Genomic DNA, 19,835 nt, shown 5'->3' on the forward strand with positions numbered 1-19,835 from the left:
TAGATCCCTGCCACACCAGTTCTCCTGTTAACCACCAAATAGAAACAAGTTTAAGACATTTTTCTACTCCTCTAAACAACTGTTCTACACCTAGAGTCATACATGCAGCCACATTTATTGGTTATATATTCATATGTTCTGATGATTATTATAAGGTTGGTGTGACTTTCATAAGTTATCCAAGTATCAGAGGGGTAACCGTGTTTGTTGCTTTTTACAGATTCAGACTGAGGGTCCTGTGGCACCTTTAAGACTAACAGAAGTATTGGAGCATAAGCTTTCGTGGGTGAATGCCCACTTCATCAGATGCAAGTCTTGCGTCTAATGAAGTGGGCATTCACCCACGAAAGCTTATGCTCCAATACTTCTGTTAGTCTTAAAGGTGCCACAGGACCCTCTGTTATAAGTTATACAGTATATCAATTTTATTAGTGTGTAAATATGATAGGCACAATGTCAAATTTCAAATGGTGACCGCAAGATGTTTTTTCCATGTTTCAAAAAAGTTTTGTGACTAGGTGAATTATATTACTGATTGCTACTAAATTTAGTAGCAATTTTTATATAGAAAAAAACTGAAGCTTGTACATATGCACATAATGGTGTATTATATTTCCTGTCAGACCTGAAACTGCATGATGACTTCTAAATGAGAGAAATATGCAGGCTGTGGATGGTAGAAGGTAGTTCTGGTTGAGAAAGACTACTAATGATTGGACAGGAGATGGGTATTGCGTGACTTAGCTGCTTCTTGTCTTGCTTTTTATGGTTTGCATTGGTGGGATATACAGTTCAGCAATATTAACTCAAACCTTGAAAGTTTTGGTGTAGGAATTTTACAGATTACTAGTAAGTCTGTATCAATGATTGATAGGTATTCATATGAATACCTATCAATATTGATATATTACTAGTTTATACGTTTAGTTATTTTTGCTCTAATTTGTTATAACAAAATGAGAGAAAGGCTTATTGATGACAGAAGTTTAAACATTAGAGCTGTAAAAGTTGAAGGAAATATTGCATAAATTGTTAATCTTTATTTTCAAACTTCTACGTGAACAACACATTTTCAAGTTGAATGTCAACACAAGTCAGAAGGTTAAGCTAAGCAATAATACAGAAAGACTGCTTTGACATCTGGTGATTAGACCACAAATGTAGTTTGTGAATGATTACAAGACACACCTCTACCTCGATATAACGCTGTCCTCGGGAGCCAAAAAATCTTACCGCGTTATAGGTGAAACCGTGTTATATCGAACTTGCTTTGATCCGCTGGAGTGCGCAGCCCCGCCCCCGGAGCACTGCTTTACCGCGTTATATCCGAATTCGTGTTATATCGGGGTAGAGGTATAATAACTCTCGTAACAAAACGAGTTTCCTTTTAGTTACTAGAGAATATCTCAGTCTCCAAATTCAGTACACAGTTGCAGCAAACAAAGTAAACAGGATGTTGAAATGCAACAAGAAATTTGAGACTGATACTATGAGGAAAAGCTGTGCTGATAGAATTCCTTTTAAAAAAGAATTCAAATTTGAGCTTTTTTTAAACTAAAAGACTGAACCAAACACTTTCAAAGTTCATTAAAAATAAATTTCAAGTAGGTTAAAAATAGAAGTAGAGGGCAAATGGCAGCACATCTTGCTCTCAAGCGATGCCCTACACATTATATTACAAAATTATAGCCTGGCACGGAATAGAATGTCTTAGCAAAATCAGGTGGCAAATAAGTCATTGCATACAGTATGTTAAAGTGCTTAAGATTATTAAATAAAACATTTACCTATCTTTTTTGCTTTTCCCCCTTTGTTGCTTCCCTGCAAGAATTCGTAATTCTTCTTCAGTGGGATGTTGATACCATCGTAAACTAAAACAGAAATTTTAAGTTAAAACACAAAACAAAGAAGAGCAATTAAACTCTCATATTTAAGAGAGTTACAAGTTACAGATTAAAGCATCTGCTACTTGCTGCTTTTCAAGGAAATATTTTACCTCTGTGTTTGGGAGAGGGGGAGTGGCAGGAAACTGAACCCTGAAACAGTTAGGGCTAAACCTTCATTTCTTTTTGAGGGGAACAGAAAAATCTTTCCAAACAAACACAAGTACTTAAGTTGCTCAGATCCTAAGTTAGTAAGAGAATGCATTGACAGTCTTAAATTTTACAAGAAAAGCTCCCTTACACATTAAAACACTGAACTGGTTTAAATTGACATTACAAATACAGCAATTAAGGCCTCATCTAAATGGAGAAAATTGGAATAACTATGACAGTCATTACTCTGGAATAACTCCCTTGTGTGGACACTATTTTGAAATGAGTAATTATTCCAGAATGAAGTCACTTTTACTCCAGACTAAATTGTCCACATGTGGGAGTTACGCTGGAACAGCTATTGCAGGAAGTATGGAGAAGATGGAGCTGGCCAAATCCTCATGTGGCCCTATCTTCTATGCCAGATAGGATGTAACTGCCTAGAACCCTGGGTCCTTCAGTTCCAAAAACAAGAAAGTTTACACAAGAGTTCCTTCTCAGTCAGGTGGTGATCTGATACATCAGCCACATTTTCATTCTGAAATGTTGAGGCTGGGGGGGGGGGGGGGGGGGGAGGGGTAGGAGAGCCTAAGTATTAAAGAAAACACCACAATGGGAAAATGTATCTGCACTTACCTTAAAGTTTCTTTTCTTAAAGTAATAAGATCCACAGATCTGTTACTTCAGACTGATTGTAATTAGGGGCCAGAATCAGATCAGTTGGTCAGTGACAGCAAGGGAATGGGAAGGGGATGTCAATTTCCATCTTTATTCCAGATGATGGAATTTGTCTACAGGGCAGGCCAGATCTGTGGACCTCATTACTTGAAAGAAAGAAAGAAAGAAAGAAAGAAAAAAAAAAAATGGACAAACAATTTTTCCTATTCTTTATTGTGCTCAGGTCCGCAGATCCATTACAATGGGATTTTCATAGCTATGTGCCTCCAGGGTGGGAAGCAGAAGCATCCTTTAAATATGGACATCTAAAACAAAGTATATTATATATATTCCATCTTTCCTGGGGCACTACAGCACTGACTTCTGCCCCCCCCCCCAAAAAAAGGCCCAGGTTAAAATAACCAATATATAAAATATGGGTGAATGTATATACCAATGCTCATGCAGATGCCTGACAAATCTCAATACAAGAAACATGACTTCTCTTCCCTAAGACTGCCAGTGCTCCTCAGGACTGGACTTTGCTGCTTGACAGAAGGAAGAATATTTCTTGAATTTACGTTGGGAATGAATATTATGACAATTAATTGCAGTGTTGTTTCCAGGATATTAGAGAAATGAGGCGGGTAAGGAAATATCTTTTATTGGACCAATCTCTGTTGATGAAAGAGAAGTTTTCACGCTACATGGAACTCTTCTTCAGGTCTGTGAAAGGTACTCATTGTCACAGCTAAATGCAAGATGGAACAGACTGTTTAGCATAAGGAGTTAAAATGCTGTAGAAGACCATTCAAGATGAAATGGGCAGTTAACACTCATGCAATCATAGGAAAAAGGAGGGTTAGTAGGTTCTAGATTGTTGTATTGAGCCATAAATCCAGTGAGGCTATTGAGTCCATGATTTTTGGTATCTACCAGTTAATTTATGTTCCCAGGCTCATCTTTTGAAGGTGTTGTACAGGTTTCCTTTGAGGAAAAAGACTGAGAAGTCAGATACAGAGTGATCATTTTGTAAAAAGTATTCACCCACGGGTGATGAGGTTTTTTGGTCTTATCATTTTTCTGTAGGAGTTAATTCAAGAGTGTAGTGATTGTCTGGTTTCACCCAGATAGTTGTTATTGGGGCAGTTAGTGCACTGGATGACATACACCCACCAACTCAAAGCGGCACCAGACTGTGTCATAACAAATTCAAAAGCTGCACACACATCTCCACTGTGACAGTTATCAATACCCCCCACAACCAACCTCTCAAGATCCATGGGTCCTACACATGCCTATCACATATGTTGCCCTTGGAATTCCATATGGGACTTTTATAACAGTAATTAACTAAAAGCTGAAAAAAAATCAATTCCTGTTCAAATATTAAATTAGATCTACAAGTATATTATTCAAGTACACAGTTAAGCTTAACTATCTTTTAGTCAGAACGTTTTTCCTGATATTAACCTAAAGCACACTTGCTACAAGCTAAGCCAACTACTTCTTGTCCTGCCCTTGGTAGACATGGCGAACAACTGACCACCATTCTCTTTATGATGACCTTTTACATATTTGAAGACTTATGTCCTGTCCCCACCTCAGTCTTTTCTTCTCTAGACTAAATATAACCAACTTTTTTCAACCTTTCCTCATAGATCAGGTTCTCTAAACCTTTATTTTTGTTGCTCTCCTCTGGACTCTCCAATTTTTCCACATCTTTCTTATGGTTTGGTACCCAATACTGGATGGACGCACACAGACATACACACACCATCTAAGGCCTCCCAGCATTCAGGAGAGAGGAATCTCCCAGTTAATATACCGCAGGAATGACATTTGCTTTATTCACAACAGCACCATATTGACGACTCATTCTCTTTGTGATCCACTATAAATGCCCGGATCCTTTTCTGCAGTACTACTGCCTACACAGCTATTCCCCATTTTGTACTTGTGCATCTGATTTTTCCTTCCTAAGTGTACTACTTTGCACTTGTCATCACTGAATTTCATCACATTCCTTTCAGACCAACTCTCCAACTTATCAAGATCATTTTGTATTCTAATCCTGTCCTCCAAAGTGCTTGTAACCCATCCCAGCTTCATGCCATCCACAAATTTAATAAGTGTATTCTCCACTCTGCACTTCAAGTCATTAATGAAAATACTGAATAGTACCAGAACAACGGCACTTTTCTGTGGGACCCCCACTTAAAGTGTCCTCCCAGTTTGAAATGAATCACTGATAACTATTCTGTGAGAATGATTTTTCAGCAGTTGTACACCCATCTTATAGCAATTTCATCTAGATCACATTTCCCTAGTTTGCTTATGGAATGTCATGTGCGACTGCATCAAAAGCCTTACTAAAATCAACATCTATCAGATCTATAGCTTCCCCCTTATCCAGTAGGCCAGTAACCCTGTCAAAGAAGGAAGCTAGGTTGGTTTGGCATGATTTGTTCTTGACAAATCCATGTGGTCTATTAGTTAACACCCAATTATCTTCTTGGTACTTACAAATTGATTGTTTAATAATTTGTTCTGGTATCCTTATGGGTATCAGGTTGACTGGTCTATAATTTCCCAGGTCCTCCTCTTTCCCTCTCTCTTTAAAGATAGGTACTATGTTTGCCCTTCTCCAATCCTCTGGGACCTCACCCATCTTTCATGAGCTCTTAAAAATCATCGCTAATGGTTCTTAGATTGCTTATTGTCCTTAAGTACTCTAGGGTGAATTTCATCAAGTGCTGCTGTCCTGAATACATTAATTTATTGAAATATTCTTTAACCTGTTCTTTCCCTAATTTGGCCTATGTTCCTTCCCCTTGGTTAATATTAATTGTGTTAAGCATCTGGTCACAGTTAACCTTTTCAGTGAAGACTGACTCAAAATAGGCATTTAACACTTCAACCTTCTTTGCATCATCCGTTATTAGTCTCTTTCCCCATTAACTAATGGACCTAGACCATCCTTTGCCTTTCCCTTACCTCTAATGTATTTATAGAGCATCTTCTTACTTCTATTCACATCCCTTACTAGTTGAACTCTTTGTGCCTTAGCCTTTCTGATTTTGTCATGCTATAACTATTCTTTTATTTTCATCCTTGCCAATTTGTCCAAGTTGACACTTTTTGATATTCTGGTCATGAAAGAGCTACAGATACAGCTATATTGGTCTCTTACTGTTCTTCCTGTCTTTTCTCTACATTGGTATAGGTTGCTCTTGTGCCTTTAATACTGTCTCTCAGAAATTGTCATCTCTCCCTTTCTCCTTAGATTTCCTTACTGTGGGACCCACGTCAAAGTCTGCTTTTCTGAAGTCCGTTGTCCTTATTCTGCTGCTCTCACTCCTTCCTTTACTTAGAATCATGAACTATCATTTTGACATCACTTTCACCCAAGTAGCCTTCCACCCTCAGATTCTCAACCAATTCCTCCCCATTAGTCAGAAACATCTCAAAGCTGACCTCCTGTTATTTTTTCCACCTTCTTAAATAAAATGTTGTCCCAAACACATTCCAACTACTTGTTGGACAGTGTGTTTTGCACATTACTTTCCAACTGATATATGTGTAGTTAAAGATCTCTCATTACTACCAGGTCTTGTGTTTTGGACACTTATTTTGTTCTAGAAATTCCCCACCCATCTCCTCCTGCGTTCGTATTTTGTTTTTTAAGGGAACATAGGAAAGGGAAGAAAAGAATGCCATTTGAAAGTCTCAAAACTCAAAAAACTCAGCACACACCTGTTAGAGATAAATGGTACTGGCAATTCCTTTTTCAAGTGAAGATGAAAGAGTTCATTAATTATTTTTAGAGCACTCAAATCTGTGCTGCTCTGGTGCTTAATATGCTCCAGATAACACCCAGCAGTAAGAGACCTTGCACAGACAAAAATTTAGCAGTTCCATTCAAATTTAGGTTATCTACCTGTAAATTACCATCATTCCCCTCTCTTCCTTGAAACTCAACAGCTCCCAATATGCATACAAGCTAAACAGGCCATTCTCAAATATCAATATATAAATATGTACACTTTGGGACTTCTAGTTATTTTTCAAGGACAGGGGTTGGCACCATCTTATGCTCAAATAACTGCTACCCTAATCAATTCCCACAACTCCACCTTGTAACAGGATGGGAGTGGGGTCTTTTGTTTTTTTAAAAGGGGAGGTAACCCTAAACTGCAGAAGAAAATGGTAGTGGAAAATCATGTAGAAATACTAGTAAGATGTTTGGAGAACGTACACATAATCCAAATGTACTTCTTCAGAAATCATTGAAAAAGTGATGATTTGGGACTTCACTAATAACTTGGAAGGTTATTGTTAAAATCTGGAAAATGCCCTCTGAGAAACAGTATAGCATTTTCTAATGATGTAGAGTTTCTTTGGAAGAATAAACCAACTACAGTTTTCTAAAATTTAAGATAAAGATTTACATTCACAATAGCTGCTGTTTTTAGTTATTATGGAAACAATCATACTGGGAACGCTCCCTTTGCAACCCATTATGTCTGTTTGATCTATTGTTGTGAGGGAGCGGTATATTGAAATTTACACAAATTTTACTGTATGAAGTAGTAAGAAAATATAATTTTTGGTAAATTTCTAAATACTGCTTATATAAAAGGCAAAGCAAGAGTGGAAAAAACGGTTACCTACCTTTTCGTAACTGTTGTTCTTCGAGATGTGTTGTTCATGTCCATTCCACATTAGGTGTGCGCGCGTTGCGTGCACGAGCATTGGAAACTTTTCCCTTAGCGGTACCTGTCGGGCCGGCGGGGCCCCTGCCTGAGCGGCACCACTGCGCCATGCATATATACCCCCACTGGCCCAACCCCCTCCAGTTCCTTCTTGCTGGCAACTCCGACAGAGAGGTAGGAGGGCGGGTAGTGGAATGGACGTGAACAACACACCTCAAAGAACAACAGTTAGGAAAAGGTAGGTAACCGTTTTTTCTTCTTCGAGTGCTTGTTCACGTCCATTCCACATTAGGTGAATCACAAGCTTACCTTCGGAGGAGGGTAGGAGTCACGGAGCAATTGATCGGAGGACCGCCACGCCAACCGCCGGGTCCTCTTGGGCCTGCTGGTTGACCGTGTAGTGGGGTAGTGGGTTGTGAAGGTATGCACCGACAACCAGGTGGCTGCTCTGCAGATCTCCTGGACTGGGACCTGTGCCAGGAAAGCCGCTGAAGCTGCTTGCGCCCTGGTCGAGTGGGCAGTGACCGGCGGGGCCGGAACACCTGTGAGGTCATAACACGCCCGAATGCAGTCTGTAATCCAGGAGGAGATTCACTGCGCCGACACCGGGAGGCCTCTCATCCTTTCCGCCACGACCACGAACAGCTGCGTGGATTTACGAAAGGGTGAGTGCCCTCAGCTCAGATACCCTTCTGGCCGAGGTAATGGCCACCAGGAATGCCACCTTCCAGGAAAGGTGGAGGAGGGAGCAGGTAACAAGGGTCTCGAACGGGGGCTCCATGAACTTAGAAAGGACTAAGTAGAGATTCGATGGGGGAACTGGGGGGGCGTAAGTAAGGGAACACCCTCTCCAGTCCTTTAAGGAACCACCTCACCATTGGGTGGGAGAACACCGAGCCCCCTGAAAACCCCGGGTGGAAGGCAGAGATGGCCGCCAGATGTACCCTGATCGAGGACGGGGCCAACCCCTCCTGCTTGAGGTGCAGTAGGTACTCTAGAATGGTGGGCACCGGAGCCTGGTGTGGCTGGACCTGTTGGGGCCACACCAGCACAAGAACCTTTTCCACTTGGCCAGATAAGTCGCCCTGGTAGAAGGCTTCCTACTACCAAGTAGAACCTGCTGCACAGGGAGGGAGCACTGGCTCTCCAAAGCGTTCAGCCACAGAGCTTCCACACCATCAGATGCAGTGATTGCAAGTCGGGGTGGAGGAGCCGCCCTCCGTCCTGCGTGATGAGGTCCCGGTGTGGGGGCAGGGTTACCGGGGTTTCCACCGACAGCTCCAAGAGCGTAGTGAACCAGTGCTGGCGGGGCCAGGCCAGGGCGATGAGGATGACCGCCGCCCCATCCCTGCACACCTTGAGCAGGACCTTGTGCACCAGAGGAAGCGGTAGAAAGGCGTATTTTAATTCCCCTCCCCACGGGATCGCGAACACGTCTGCTATTGAGCCCGGCTGCAGCCCTGGAATGAGCAGAACTGCGGGCACTGGGCGTTGCCCCCGGCGGCAAACAGGTCTACCCAGAGAAACCCCCACTTGCGGAAGAGCGAATACACGACGTCCGCTCTGAGCGTCCACTCATGCATGCGGTACGACCTGCTGAGGTGGTCCACTAGTTTGTTCCGCACCCCAGGGAGAGGTGACGCCTCGAGGTGAATGGCATGGGCTATGCAGAAGTTCCAGAGGAGGAGAGCCTCGTGGCAGAGCAGTGAGGAGCGGGCTCCGCCCTGCTTGTTTATGTAAAACATAGCGGTCGTGTTGTCCATCAGAACTGTCACGCTGTGACCACTCAAAGCGGCGTGAAAGGTCTGGCAGGCTAAACGAACCGCCCTGAGCTCCTTCACATTGATATGGAGCGACCGCTCCGCTCCCGACCAAAAGCCCTGAGGTCTCCTAGATGAGCACCCCATCCGAGGTCTGACGCGTCCGTCACAAGCGCCAGGTCCAGCTGTTGTGCAGCAAAGGGGATGCCGTCGCAAACCACGGTCTGGGACAGCCACCACTGTAGGGAGTCCAACACTTCCCTCGGGGCGGTCACTACCAAGTCCAGGGGGTCCCTGCCTGGGCGGTATACACGGGTGAGCCAAGCCTGCAGCGTCCTGAGTTTCAGTCTGGCATGCTTGACCACATGTGTGCATGCTGCCATGTGGCCCAGCAGCCTCAGGCAGCATCTGGCAGTTGTAGTGGGAAATTGGCACAGGGAGTTCACTGCTTGCTGGATGGCCAGGAATCGTGATACTGGGAGGCTCGCCTTTGCCTGTACCGCAACTAGGACCGCCCCTATTAATTCCACCATGTGTTGGAATGAAGGTGGACTTGGGGACGTTGACCAGGAGCACCAGCGTGCGGAATAGTCTCAGGGCCACTTGCACGTGGGACCGAACCTCCTCTTCGGACCGGCCCACCAGGAGCCGGTCGTCGAGGTACGGGTAAACTCAAACCCTCTGCCTCCGTAAGAAGGCCACCACCACCGCCATGCATTTTGTGAACACCCGTGGGGCCGTAGCTAGGCCAAACGGGTGAACCGTGAACTGGTAATGTTCTTGGTTCACAGTGAAGCGCAGGAATCGGCGATGCGCCGAGTGGATGGCGATATGAAAGTACGCGTCCTTCATGTCGAGGGCAGCGTACCAGTCCCCCAGATCCAGGGAAGGGATGATGGTGCCCAGAGAGACCATGCGGAACCGGGCCTTGACCAGGAACTTATTGAGCCCGCGCAGGTCCAGAATGGGACGAAGGCCTCCTTTGGCCTTGGGAATGAGGAAGTAGCGGGAGTAGAACCCTTTTCCCCTTAGGTCCTTTGGTACCAACTGTACCGCCCCCCGCCTCTAGGAGCGTGCAAACTTCCTTTTCCAGGAGATGCTCATGAGAAGGGTCCCTGAAGAGGGACGGGGAAGAGGGGTGGGAGGTAGGCAGGGAGGAGAACTGCAGCCTGTAACCGCTTTGCACCATGCATAACACCCAGCGGTCTGACGTAATACTGAACCACGCACAAGAGAAGCGGGACAGGCGGTCCAGGAAACAAGGGGATGGATCCGATGATTGGTCTGGTACACTGTCCTCGAGCGCACCTTCAAAAGCCTGGTTTAGGGTCGGGCTGAGACTTATGTTGGCCTTGGCTCCAGCCTGGCCTATTGGAGCTATTGTTATTATTGTGCCGCCTCCTGTTATCCCCATTTCGCCTGCGGTAGGGCTCCTGCATAGGATGAGGTTGGTAGTGACACTGAGGAGGCGGCTGCGGCTTGAAGAGCTTTCTTTGGGTCGCCGGGGTGTGCATACCCAGCGACTTAAGTGTGGCCCTCGAGTCCTTGAGGCTATGCAGCTTTGCGTCCGTCTGGTCCGAAAAGAGCCCGGACCCTTTGAAGGGGAGGTCCTGGAGCGTGTTCTGGACCTCAGATGGCAGACCTGACTCCTGTAGCCACGCCGAGCGTCGCATGACCACGCCAGACGCAATTGTCCTGGCCACCGCATCTGCCGAATCCAAGGACGCCTGGAGAGAGGTCTTTGCTACGGCCTTGCCTTCGTCCACCAGAGCCGTAAACTCCTGTGGGAACTCTGCAGGAGGCTGTCCTTAAACTTCCCCACTGCCGCCCAGGAGTTGAAGTTATGCCTGTTGAGGATGGCCTCTTGGTTAGCAATCCTCAACTGGAGGCCCGCTGAGGAATACACCTTCCTGCCAAACAGGTCCAGGCGCTTCGCTTCCTTGGCGTTAGAGCGCCATGGGCAACAGGCCCCAGCCCCTTTCTCGTTTACCACCGAGACTACCAGGAACATGGGCTTGGGTGGCAAAACGAAGTCGTACCCCTTTGACAGGGTGAAGTACTTGCGTTCCACACCTTTGGCTGTTGGGGCGCTGGAGGCTGGAGTCTGCCATATAGTCTTATAGTTCGACTGTATGGTCTTAATAAGCGGAAGCGTTATTCTGGATGGACCCTCTGGGCTCAGGATGTCCACCATGGGGTCCTGCTGCTCCACCGTCTCCTCGGCCAGAAACCCCAAGTTATGAGCAATCTTACACAGTAGCTCTTGGTGGGCTCTGTGGTCTATTGGTGGAGGTCCTGATACCACTTGTGCCTGCCACCGCTTCATCTGGGGATGATGAGGAGGTCAGCAGCTGCTCCGCTTCCTCCTGCTGGTCCCCTTGGTCCCCCTCCCCCGAAGGAGGGGCTTCCAGCTCGGGCCTGGACAGCTGACCCTGGGGTGGCACCGGACTCGGTGCCGGTTTCTCCGGTCTCTCGCTCGGCGGCGGCGCAGGCGGTCTGGACGCCGTAGCTTCCCGCACGGAGGAGCGTCGATGCGGAGACCGGGACACCGAGTAGCTGGCCCTGGAGGGAGCCCCTTGCCGCTGGTGGTAGGCCCAGGGGGTCCAGAAGGGCCCGTGTCCCGGCAATCCCTACTGGGGTTGCCAGCCAGCCAGGTGTTCTCTGCTGTCCGGTGCGGGTAACTGTATCGGCCCGAGTCGGCGCCGGATTCTAGAGACGCCGAGCGAAAAGGCCACGGCGGTGCCGTCGAGCTGTGCTGGCGGGAGGTCGACGAGCGGCTTCTTGCTGATCGGGAACGGGATCAGTACCGCTGCTCGTGGGACCGGTATTGGTGCTCCTGAGACCTGGAGCGGTGACTTCCAGAAGCCTTCGGCGATGGTCGGCTCACCTTCTCCTGGTGCCGGTCTCTGGAGGGTGTCGGAGAGCGTCGGGTCCCTTGCACCAACCCCGTGCGCTGACTTGCCTACGGTACTGAGGCTTCCCTCTGCGTCAGGGGGCTCCAGGCCTGATGGCTGCAGCACTGCCTCCATCAACAACTGCTTCAAGCGAAAGTCTCTCTCTCTTTCTTTGTTGTAGGCTTAAATGCCTTGCAAATCTTACACCTTTCTGTTTTGTGTGCTTCCCCCAGGCAACATAGACAGGAGTTGTGGGGGTCACTAACCGGCATAGGCTTGCGGCACATGGCGCAAGCCTTAAACCAGTGGGCCTGCGTCATGCCCTGCGGCCCGGGGCGGGTGCTGGAAGCCTCCAAGCACCTAAACTATCAAGTGTCCACAACAATAGAATGCTAACGAACGGAGAGCAGCTAAGTACTCTAAAGCTAAGGGATTGCTTCTCATACAAGAGCAAGAGGTTGTTCCAACGCCACCACGGATGGTAAGAAGGAACTGGAGGGGGTCGGGGCAGCGGGGGTATATATGCACAGCGCAGTGGCGGTGCACAGGCGGGGGCCCCGCCGGCCCAACGGGTACCGCTATGGGGAAAGTTTCCGACGCTCGTGCACGCAGCGCGCGCACACCTAATGTGGAATGGACGTGAACAAGCACTCGAAGAAGAATCATTAGGTACACAGAGTCATTGCAGAGAAAAGTTGGATCACTGTGGGAGAGCAAGAACTAAGCTGTATTTTAATATTAGAAAGTGTCGTACAGCTCATCTCTCAAAGAAAAAAATGTCAGCCAACTAACAGCATGCTTAACTGTATAACAACCTTAACACAGTTCCTTTACAATGAGAATTTCATTATATTTTCAGTCTATGATCTGATGTCACAATATTATAATCTTCTACATCAGGTGCAAATGACGCAAGTGGTTCCATTCTGCTGGAAATGGTTGAAACCTTTCCTGATTAGTTTAATTTTTCGATTTCTAGACTCTATAACAAGTGTCACCACATCCATATATACTGTAGCAATTAGTTGTTTCTTATCTTACCTGCCACTACAGAGAAGCCAACGAGCTAGAGAATAGTGAGGTATGATCTTCTGAATGACACTAGCCATCACCATGGTAACCACGAGCTGTACACCTATCACACCCTGTGGAGGAATAAGTTAAGTCAGTATATGTAAAAATGCTGAAGTACAGACTTTTTATATTTTAAAAGCAACCTTTCATAGGAAGTCTAATGAAGGTTTGTTTTGTTTTTTTTAAACGAGAGGCTTACTAACTCAGTTTCATTAAATTCTCTGAGACTTGCTACACTCAGTCCTAGACCTGTTCTAAAAAAGGCACTGCTAGGCCATGGGACCAGTAATAAATGTCCTGTCTTCAGCTCATGAATCCTTAGCAGTGGCGGATTTAGAGTTAGTGGGGCCCTGTGCGCAGCTTTATTTTCAGGGCCCTCCCCCTCAGGACCCAGACAAGAAAAAACACTCTCTCTTATCTCCCCAACCCCCCATTTTTATTCTTTATTTTCTTCATCCTCCAATATTATAAGTAATAGGAAGTAAATGGCAATACAGTGAGATACCTTGATTGGGGCAGGGGTTGGGGTACGTGTCGTCGGGCTCTGGGCTGGGGGTTGGGGCATGGGAGGGGATGAGGGGTGCAAGTTCTGGGAGGAAGTTTGGTGTGGGGTGCGGGCTCTGGGCTGGGGTGCAGGAGAGGTCAGGGGGCAGCACTTACCCCCTACCAGGGGCCGCAGGGACATGCCAGCCGCTTCCCTGAGCGGCACAGAGGGAGGGAAGCAACGCAGGCAGGGAGCCGCCTTAGCCTTGCTGCTGGCACATCTCTGCACGCCCCTTGGGGGGGGGGGTGCAGCACGCAGAGCCACCCCCCCACACACCAGGGGGCGTGCAGAGATGTGCCAGCAGCCATTGGCTTCCAGGAGCGGCATGGGGCCACCGGCCACGGAATGCAGGCACGGAATGCTGCGCTGCCGGCAGGGACTCTGGGGCAGGTTGTCAGATGAGATTTGTCCTGCATTTTGGGGGTTCCCCGTCACTGGGGGCCTCGTGCCACCACACTGTTTCATGGTAAATCCGCCTCTGATCCTTAGTGCTAGAAATGCATCCAAGAATGCAAGGATTTCTCTTTCTAGTGGTACAAGCCATTTATTTCTGACCAATGGCATTTCACAAGATATGAGACCTTAAAATTATGTCACAGATTACCATCTTGTTTTTTGTGCTTTCTTCAATTCAGACATGATTTTAACAACTGATACTTCACAAACCTGCTAGAGCTAACAATTTATAACATCTGTAAGAAAGCTGGAATTCCAGCTTTCAAGCAGCATAAAGCAGTTTTTCCCAACTTTAATGATTCAAGGGATAATATAAAATCATGCTGGAATTTTGACAATTGAGGGTGTAGGTGGAGAAAGGAAAGAAAAAAGCAAGATGTTAATCGAGGTGGCACACTATGTGGTCACTAAAACTCTGACCACATAGCCTGTAACTCTTTGGCAAGATTAATAATGTCTTCTCATCCCTTGTCCTTGACCAAGTTTTGATCCCTTGCTATTTGAACAAAAATTCATATAAGATCACAAAAGCTTTTTTAAATTAAATTTCACTCTATGCAACTTTCATGCTATAACTCTTTTCCTTAAAGTTCTACACTAAAAATTTAAATGCTTTACAAATTGTAATTCCAGTTCTGTTCTTAAACACGCAGCAGCACACCCCAAAACTTGTAAAATCAAATATTAATGAGTTCAATATTAGGATATGAGTATATCAACTTGTTTATTTAGCATTTGCATATTTGCTGATCTAAGCAATAGCGTTCTTAGTAGCCAGATGCAGCCCTCAGAGACCACTGCTGAATTTGATTAGCAGGCACTCCTCGACAATGTGTATCATGGTTTGATCTGCGCCACAGCTTGGATTCCTCTAAGACCCCAACGGTGCTTGCTGGCACACAGAGGCCTTGCCCAGTCCAGAATTGGCTAAAAAGAGCCCACTAACGACGTGGCAGGTCAAAGCTGGGCAGGTGAGCAGTAGGGTCTGTGATGAGGAACTGATTGACGGATAATGTTAAGCATCAGTTTTCCCGCCACAAGGACTCTGTTGTCACATGATGGCGTGGCAGCCTCAACCATAGTGGGTGTTGTGATGAAAGACATGCAGCTGATGGACCTAAAAGGTCGTTGAACAAGGGCAAACTTGGGTTGGCACATACTTTCTCAAGCAGTTTGCCAACTGCAATCTCCCTCGTGATGTAAAGGGGAGCAATGTGGCTGAGAACTAGAAGCCATGAAAGATGAGTCGGTCGGAGAGTTCCTGTGATGATGCACATTGTTGAGTTGAGTTGCACATCAACAAGTTTGGTGTGTGCCGATCGACTCCATATTGGCGCATAGCACTCTGCTATTGAATTCGAGATGGCAAGGACTGAGGTCCATAGGGTTGGTGCATCCGCTCCCCATGAACGAACCTGCCAGTTTGCTGCGAAGGTTGTTGCATGTATTGACCTTTGCTGCTGCCTTGTTCAGGTGACTTTTGTATGTAGCGTTCAGTCAAGGGTCACACCTAAGTAAACAGGGTACGCTTCATGCTTCAGCTTCTGGCCATTCATTATGATGTTTAGTTCCCTCTTAGCAGTGGCTTGGTGGAGGTAGAATGTGCTAGAGACTGTCTTGCTGGTGCTAGGCTGAAGGCGCCATGTCTTGCTATAGTTGGCCAGCTTGGCAGCGTCGTCTCGTGGGGTTTTCTCCAGCGCAGAGAAAGTCTGAGCCTGGTAGCCCGCAGCATACGTTGTCTGCATAGATGAGCTTCTGCCACTGGATTGGTGGCAGGTCACTGATGTATAGATTTAAAAAGTTTGGGGCTTGAACATATCCCTAGCATAACCCGTTCATCCGTTTTCTTCCAAGCACTTGTTTTCTCACCCACATGCACCCTGAACCATCTGTCTCAGAGGAGCAGTTCCATGGCATTAGTAACCCAGGGTGGGAGGACTCTTGATATTTTAACAAGTAGACCCATGTGCCACACCATATCATATGCTGCAGTGAGGTCAAGGAAAATAGCGCCCGTTTTCAGATTTCTTTGAAAAGAGTTTTTGATTAATGTGGTTAGAGCAAGTACTTGATTGCATGTGCTTAGACCTTATTGAAAGCCTGCTTGCTCGACATTCAAGATGCTCTCCACCACTGGTGTTATCCACTGTAAAATTAGGTACTCTAGAACCTTGAGAGACAGAGAAAGCAACGATATCAGGAGACAGCTTGATGCCAGGTTTGGGTCTTTACCAGGTTTTGGGAGGTCAATAACTTTTGACATGCGCCAGATTTTCGGCAGTCTTCCTTCATTGGTGACCCTTGTGAAGAATTGAGCCAACCAAGAGCACATGGGCCAAGATGTTTCAGGAACTCTGGAAGGATGTTGTCATAGCCAGCAGTGGTGCCAGACTTGATGTTATATAGCACTCTGGAACTGCAAAAAGTTCAGGGAAAGCTCTGGATTTGTGCTGCTGCGTAAGACCGTCCACTCACTCAGGACTCAACTATTCATTTCTTTTTCCAAGTACGTCTTTCTCCAGGCGAAGCAGGTGAATGGCTACTCTCAGATGATCAGCTTGGTTTTGGTGACTGCTGGGCTACTCCAAGGCGACAAAGTAAAACTCCAGCATTTCTGTCTGGAACAAGTAAAGTTCAGGTACTTTGTCTTTTCCTTTCGTCAGGCTCAGCAAGCACAGCTCAAAGTTTCAAATAAGTGGTCGGCCTCGTCCAGGTCATCAGTTGATTTGTACTGCTTGAATAGAGTGGCAAGGGATCAGTATTCTCGCCATGCCACCTATCAGTACCTGGCACAGTCCGGGAAAGCTAATGATCCTCCTAGCAAACAGAATTCTGCAAGCTTATACTTGAACCCTGGATCCGACACTTCTGCTAACCCTAAGAACATGCAATCCCGCAGCTTCCACACCATCGGGCCTACACTCCAAGTCTTCCAACTGAATGTTGAGACTTCATCTACAGCCAAGCGGCATTGAATCAGAGCTCTTGCTCAATATATCAACTGACTATGTTAATAGAGTCATATATATAAAAAGTATACATTACTTTTAATATGATTTAAGCATCTTAAAACAAATAGGTTAAGATACTATAAAAATATTAGGTGAGATGAAGGGAAGAAATCAGTTTAATAAATGTGGAACTAAAAAAATTCTACTTCTAACAAAAGATGGATTGAACAACATACTTCCTCTGAATACTCAGTGACTGAGGCTCCTTTTAGCTTAGTTGCAAATAAAACCTTCTCTGGAATCAAGTCCCTGCTCTGAACATTTCCTGGTCAGCCTGACAACTTCCCATTGTGCAAAGAATCCGCTATCCCTCATCTGTTTTGCTTATTAAGTCCCACATCCTTTGAATTTGTTACTATCTTGAGAAGTTCCATCAACATTTCCACAAAAGAGTGTTTTATCAGGATATCATAGAATCACAGGACTGGAAGGGACTTCAAGAGGTCATCTAGTCCAGTCCCTTGCATGCATGGCAGGACTAAGTATTATCTAGACCATTCCTGACAGGTGTTTGTCTAACCTGCAGGTGCCAGTCTTCTCCCCCACCCCCGTCACAGGCCCAAGGACTCCCTCCCTCAGGGGGTCCCATGGGGAGGCAGATCAGCATTCTATATTGCTAACACGGTTGTAAGCATCGCAAGGCATTGGGGGGCGGGGCGGGGGGGAAAGGTCAAAGGTATAAGTGTGGAATGGAAGATTCCCTTGCAGGGAGCGAAAGGCCAAGAGGGGGAAGAAGGAAAAGAGCAAAGAATGGGTTAACTCGACACTCCAGCTCGCTCAGTCAAAAAATAAAGCACCGACTCCGGCCCAAGGCCGCAGCCCACAGCAGACGCTCGGCTGCCTGCCAAGGAAGAGTGGGGCCTGGATTCCCCCCTCCCCCCAACCAGCCGTAAGAAAGAAGGATCCAGCTGAACGGACCTGCGGAGGCAGCCCAAAACAAACAAAACAGCAAAGGCCAACACGGGGGAAAACAAAGTCCCGCCGGTGTGTCTGGAGCCGGTGTGTTTTAAAAAAGTTGAGAAGACCACAGAAAGTCGGTTTGGACTGGTACAAAGAGCATCAGGAGCAGAGGTCCCTGAACAAAACACCCCCAAAGGGAACCCAGGACTTAAAACCCTCCTGAGAGCTGGAGCAAGTCGGAAATTACAGTGGACCCCGGACGACCTGGGACCAGGACAAAACTCCCGTCCACCCTTTCCCCTCATCTTCTTACGTTACTCCCAGGCTTGGCCAGCCATGGGTAGAGCGTGTGTGAATATGAAAGTGTGTTAGGGCTTGGGGCACTAACGCTTTCTTCCTTCCTCTGAGTGATGTGGGGAGCACCCATCACTCTCCGCTGTTATTTTATTAATAAAGCTTTAAAATTTAAACCCTTGGTGTGTTTCGTCATCTCCTCTCCACACGGTCCTGTGGCCTCAGCCTAACCACCTGATGCCTCAGGCAGAGTGGTAACTGAAATCTGTCACACACATCCCCACCAATTGCCTCTGAGGCCTTTTCCTTACTGGGGAAAAGAGGTAGGTTTTCAACCCAAATTAGCTAACACAAGTTAACTAATACGAGGTAAAATCCTCATGAAAACAAGGCAGTTTGTAGTTTTCACATAACGTACCAGGTCCAGTGGGTGGTCTTAGGTATCTGTATATTTGGGTGTCGGTTCTCACATCCACACAAATTCATCTCCTTAGTCAAGTTATCGTTATGAGACATCACCAAACCTACTAGGTAATTTGAGTCCATTATGCACATGATCAGGAATTATTGTCACTGACTGTCCAAATAGAGTTCCTCTTTCCCCAGAACTCACCAAAACACCTTTCATACCAGATTAATGCTTTGTTTCTCAAAATGGAAAAAAACTACAAAGAAACATCCTATATCAAGTCTCACCATTGCATGGTGTGTTTTGGGGCATTAAAAGTAACTATGTGGTTCATAGGTTTCAAAGTGGTAGGGTTTCAGGTTTGAGACTCCAAATTTAAATTTTCTTTTATATTCTGAACATCTTTCTGGATTATCTGCGTAAAATACACTAAAACAAAGGCTTGCATAATACCCTCATGCAACATGGCTAGCAAATAGTTCCTGTATGTGTCACTATTCAGCATGGTGTAACATGACTGTCTTGATCTAATTTGTGGACAGGTTCGCCTAACTATTTTATAAAGCCCCGTGGTGTGGTTTGAGAGCCTCCCAAAATGATGTGTATGCATAAAGGTAAATATATTTGTTTTTCTCTGTTCCTGATTTTTTTCTAGAGAAAGAAGCATATTTTATTTATTTTGAAAAAAGCTTTGCAGGCAACCTTTATACATGAAAAAACCCAAAAAGGATACACCTCCTATTTAAAAACAAACCCTTTACCGGTCACCTTTTAAAGCTTTTTTTTTTTTTTTTTTTTTTTTTTTTAAACAAACAGATTGAGAACAGTCATGGGTTATGGCCTTTCAAGTTCCACCTTTGCCAGTCTGGAGTAAGATTTTATTTTATATATAAAAACTGTAATTTATATAATTCATTCTTCACTCGGGTTGTTGTATTTGAGCTATGCTTTTTCACAATTGCAATCTTGGTAAAGATATGTAACGTACAAAGGCTTTCGGCAACCAGAGGGTGACTTTCAATCTTGGGCACCATATCATACCAGACATTTTTCTACGATTTATTATGGGTAAGATATTACTTGCA

The 19,835-nt window shown here is 45.8% G+C and overlaps 1 protein-coding gene across 1 annotated transcript in view; it reads right to left on the reverse strand.

Annotated features, from left to right (window-relative positions):
* TMEM161B (transmembrane protein 161B) overlaps window positions 1-19,835 on the reverse strand; it is a 77,592-nt gene that overhangs the window by 37,549 nt on the left and 20,208 nt on the right. The window contains exons 2-3 of the mRNA XM_065406358.1: window positions 13,104-13,207; window positions 1,788-1,871 (exon numbers count right to left, since the gene is read on the reverse strand). Of these exons, the coding sequence (XP_065262430.1) occupies window positions 1,788-1,871; window positions 13,104-13,207 (188 nt within the window). The remainder of the gene's footprint in view (window positions 1-1,787; window positions 1,872-13,103; window positions 13,208-19,835) is intronic.

The sequence above is a fragment of the Emys orbicularis genome, chromosome 6 (assembly GCF_028017835.1).
Source record: "Emys orbicularis isolate rEmyOrb1 chromosome 6, rEmyOrb1.hap1, whole genome shotgun sequence".
NCBI classification, from domain to species: Eukaryota; Metazoa; Chordata; order Testudines; family Emydidae; genus Emys; species Emys orbicularis.